This window comes from Planococcus citri, chromosome 5 (genome assembly GCF_950023065.1).
Source record: "Planococcus citri chromosome 5, ihPlaCitr1.1, whole genome shotgun sequence".
Taxonomy (NCBI): Eukaryota; Metazoa; Arthropoda; class Insecta; order Hemiptera; family Pseudococcidae; genus Planococcus; species Planococcus citri.
This window is the reverse complement of record NC_088681.1, coordinates 41765820-41770745: the sequence shown is the minus strand read 5'-3', so window position 1 is coordinate 41770745 and position 4926 is coordinate 41765820. Positions and strand designations below refer to the sequence as shown.

At 34.0% G+C, this 4926-nt stretch overlaps 1 protein-coding gene across 1 annotated transcript; it reads right to left on the bottom strand.

Annotated features, from left to right (window-relative positions):
* Positions 1-1784: 1784 nt before the first annotated feature.
* LOC135848469 (uncharacterized) lies at positions 1785-4439 on the bottom strand. The gene is made up of 3 exons (XM_065368380.1): positions 4362-4439; positions 4124-4282; positions 1785-3958 (listed from the first exon to the last, which is right to left on the bottom strand). The coding sequence occupies exons 1-3, from the start codon at positions 4419-4421 to the stop codon at positions 1955-1957; spliced, it is 2223 nt and encodes a 740-aa protein (XP_065224452.1). The 5' UTR covers positions 4422-4439; the 3' UTR covers positions 1785-1954.
* Positions 4440-4926: the final 487 nt, after the last annotated feature.

Below are 4926 nucleotides of genomic sequence, written 5' to 3'. Positions count from 1 at the left end.
TGAAAGTTTTTGATAATTTCCCCTCTTTTTTATACCGAATTACCTCGAGATTGAAACATGATGATGAATAATATAATGAAAGATTTAGACATCCATTTTTTGACCTTTTAGTGAGTTTCATGTGAGAATAATTGTAGGACTAGCTTTCGTCTTAAGAACTTTTGAAAAAATATTTCATTTGAAGTGTTGAAAAAAGAAGGTAGAAAATTAGTGTCAGACGCCTCGATTATGCAAGATGCATGTGTCTAGTTCATTAGCCAGAAATCCAGCCAAAATACCAAAAGATGCGAGAAAAGCACGACAATATCATATCTAAAGGGAAAAAAAGCTCATTAACGTAATAATCAAGACACGAGCCTGTCGTCGACGTGTAACTAAAGAGGTTTCAAGAGGTAAATTTTTTCAACAATTGACTCCTCGCTGTATTAAGCCACAGTGAAAATATATCTTCCAAACCTCGAAAGAAAATCGTCGAGCTGCAGTACCTAGGTTCTTGAGAAATTTTCGACTTATAAATTTGAAGCTTTTGAAATCGAAAAATCCCCCTAACACGTGAATTCGATGAAACATCGAAGTATCCAGAATAGATATACTATTTCAGGCAATGTACAAGCCAACAAAACATTGCGAGCGTTGTAAAAGCGTCGTTAATTTAACTCGACAACATGGCCCAAGTTATAATTTACATTTAAAAGTGGATCGTAGTATCTATACTGTTTGGTAGTGAGGGTTGCAAATGGATCAGTAGGGCTGAACTAGACCAGAGGCGAGAGAGGAAGATGCAATAAAACTTACTCTAGATGTGTACCGAATCGTATATTTATAAAGAACGATAATTAATTCAATTACTACTTTGTAATTTAACTTGGTGATCGAGAAAGTAGGTTCTCACACAGTCACAGTCTACTTGTAACCCCGAAGAGAAGGATGAATTAGGAAGAGAAGGGGCGAATGTGAGAGGATGCGGTCTCTCTGGGGAGTGATACGAATTCGGCTCTGGTATAAGTTTTGAATTTGTATATTCGGTGCCCGTCCACGACGATGAAAAGTTTTCTTATATAAGGAGATGAGGCTCGGATAAAGCCGCAGAATAAACATTGAGAATACTAAATCCCTACAGTGTGTTTGTGCGTGTATTGTATCGTATACAGTGTGTCCTGTCTTGGAGTGGTCTCCTTCCACTGGTGACATAGGCAATCAAACTTGAGTTCATGTGTATGATTGCCTATACTATGTTTCATTTGAATTGAGTTCTGAGAATTTTGCCATGTTGTTAAATGTGAAATATTAATATCACATTACAATATCCACATTTTGTATACCTATTACCTAGTGGTTTTATTATTGTAGTATTCAATCCAGGAAGGTTTTCTGAAAACGACGAGATGTGCTATGTTCACAGCACATACGGAACACGACTCTAAAGAATCACGCAATATTCGTTCTTTCTGTTCGAACCTTCGAACAAATGATTCGACGCATAATTACGATTTGATTTACGTACATTTTTACTTTTTAGGGCATTTTTAAAAAAATTTTCTCTATTGAAAGTAATTAAGCACTTTATGAGATTGAATAAATAAATACGACTTCTTTATCTATATACCTAATACCTACCCAAGAATTAACTAAGTATGTCGCACATAACGAAAATTTATTCAGTTTTATGTTTTATAAACAAATGAAAAATGAACAATAGTATTTTAATACTATACCTATACCTAATTTTCTCGTAAATGTAAATAATTATTAAAAACGTGAAAATATTTGACTTGCCGAAAGGCGAAACGTAAGCACGATAAATGAATAATTGCAGTACCATTGTAACACCTACAAGTACAAACGCTAAGACTAAAGGAGTAAAAGTAAAGTAACTTAAAACATAATCAACCGAGTAAACGCATTTTGGTTATTTGGTAGCTTATAATAATTATAAAACGTAAAATGTTGAAAACTAGAAAATCGTATTATCGATAAGGGTATTCTCAATCGAATTGAAAATAGTATTCTCATTCTCATCTAAAATGTTGAGGGTACATTCATTTTCTTTGGATTTTTTAAGTTTTTTAGACTTACGACTACGAGTAGGTAACTCCAAAAGATGTTTCTTATCGTTGGTAGAACTTCGAAGTGGAAGAAAATCGACACGTTGCAATTCATTCATTTTTTTACTCGCCTCCTGCAGCATATTTTCAACAGCGGACAGTACAGACGCATCTTCAGGTTCATTAATCTGTATGTTATACGTTTTGTCAATGAGAATTTTACAGGTTTCCCTTATCTTGAATAATTCCTTTTTTCCGAGGTCAGGTCTGGTATTCACAACATTGTGATGAAGCTGATCAGGGTTGCAATCTTGGTTTACATTTTCTTTCTGGGTTTCTGGGACAAGTATATCATCCGCGCCGATGCTATCAATAAATTGATTATGGCCAAATGCGTTGAAGTCTTCATTGATTGTAATATAAGGATGGTTTCTGTACTCAATTGGCAAATCTTCGAACGAAAGTACTTGAAGTAAATGCAAAAATATAGCACAAAAGTGTTTGCATGGCATTCGAAATCTCCAAAAATCCTCACAGCTACAAAATGGCTTATTGAAGTTCACGTCATAAGACTGCAATGGATTCGTTTCACTTCTGACTTTTATTTTATCACCTTCAAAGAAAATTGAATTCAGAGAGAACTGATGTGCAGCAGTATAGCGTTCATAAACATGTTCAATAAATGGTCCAGGTCGATTTCGCAGAAAAGCTGGTATCTCTTCATTATACACTTTGTAATTTGAGTCAAGCACCGAATTCATTTGAACATATTTGTTCAATAAATCAGGAAAAACGTCATCCACCATTAAAGTCATCAATTCGCTGAGCGTTTTTACGTTTCGAACTTTCAAATAACCGTACTTTAACATTTTAAATTGCGATTCGATTCCGTTATTGGTTACGATTTTGAAAATAAAGTCTTCTGGAAAAAAACAACGAATCCACATATCTTTTACAGTTAGCCAGGTGTTCTCAAAGTATCGAGAGGCTTTCGGATTCCGCAAATAAACTTCATTGGATGTCAAAGACTCAATATTATCTTCAAATTGCACCTCAGAACGGCTATTCGCAATCCATCGAAATATTTCCAATATTTTTTTCTCGTCAGCAACAAAATCCAAATTTTCACGCTTTTTTACCCATCTTCCCCACGCTTGCTCCCAATGAAAATCGCACAAGTAAACATAACATCCAAATACTGCCTTCAATGCGTTTATTTCTGCTTCCGAAAAATCAACCACGAAGTATTGCGGATTCCAGCTACTATTCCATGATTTGAAAATTCTAAGTGCTTCTTCGATTTTATCAGCTGTTTCGGATAAAGTAATAAACATTCCAACTATACAGTAATTAACATTCGTTTTCACCGCCAAACAGAACATTGGTAATGCATATTTCACCGTTTTATACGTTGCATCTAAAAGAGCAATATTTCCGAATTTCTGCAGCAGTTTCTGTTGCCATGCTGTCTGATAACACAACAAAAAATCATGTTCTGTGTCATGAGGACGATAAAAAATATTTGCCGATTCATCAGCTGCCCAATTATCAACTTTTGACTGAAGAGCAACTTGATCTATGTTACTAGTTCGGTTTTGTAAGGTGAATTTTGCGATGTAGTTTGCAATTATCTTTTTAGATGGGTAAAAAGCTTTGGACATCTTCGAAATACTTTGGCCATTTGGCAACTCCAAAATGAACTTCTTTAATGATGCTTTTATGAAGAATGTACTTGTGATGCCGCTATCTACCAGCTTCTTAATTTCATTTTTTACGCCATCATCTAATTTCTGGTTTAGGTAAGTTGTCATAACTGGGTGATTATGAGCACTCGGAGGAGAGATGAATATATAATACTTTTCTCTGCCTTCAACTTCGCCAGATATCAGTTTTTTTCGTAGATTATTCATCATCTGTAATGAACATGAGAAAATTTTCGATAAATTATAGTCAGAAGATCGATAATAAATTACAATTAACAATATAGTACCTACCTAAAGGCTTCATATCTTACACAGCATACCTATTTTAATCTACTTATGACTATATATACGTAGGTAATGTATTATATTTTTTACCTCAGTTTTCTTTCTCTTGAAACAGGTCACATCTTTGTTCAAACGAAATTCCGGAAAATATATTACTCTGCAAACTTTCATCGCTGCCAGACAGTCCATTTTTTTAGTATTTTGGATGCGAAATCTTTTTTGTTTACCAATCGGATGATCGCGGTGTTTCTATCAAAATTATGAACGTATGAACATTAGAAATTCATTTATGATGATAATAATTACCAGATGAAAAAATTGTACTCACCTGATTTTTAAGTTTATAATATTTCTGTCCATGAGCACATTGGGAATAACTGGTATACATTTTAATGAACGGATGTCCAAAATAACAAATTTTAGGATCGGAATTGCATTCTGTTTGAACGGAACCTTTAAAAATGAAAATTGAAGTTATTAAATGCTTTTGGTTTGTGTGCTGTGTTGAAAATAAAATATAAGTATTCACATACCTTCCAAGAACCTAGAAGTTCTTTTTGAGAAGTTGAAACCATCTTTATTCTGTTTTTTGATGAAATCTGAATAGTTTTCCCGGCCTTCAATTTCGAGGAATTGTGGTTGTAGTGATGAATTTGGAATTGTGGACTCCATTTTTCTTCATTTTCACCTACAAAAGTCAATGTCAATTATGACTATCTGCTAATTTTTCAACTTCGTAATAATGATAATTTATACTGACTTTTCGAAAATTGGAAACACGCTTCGATGATTTTTACAAATTCGCTGAATCGCTATGTAAATATTTGATAATGTAAACGTTCAAAGTCAAACGTTCAGTGATCGAACATTTGAATCAATCGTTCGTTCGTCCA

Coding starts and splice junctions, on each gene's coding strand:
- LOC135848469 (XM_065368380.1), bottom strand. CDS start 4,421: ATGTATACCAGTTATTCCCAATGTGCTCATGGACAGAAATATTATAAA. Junction 4,283..4,361: donor ATTATAAACTTAAAAATCAG/GTGAGTACAATT, acceptor TAATTTTGATAG/AAACACCGCGATCATCCGAT. Junction 3,959..4,123: donor TCAAGAGAAAGAAAACTGAG/GTAAAAAATATA, acceptor TGTTCATTACAG/ATGATGAATAATCTACGAAA.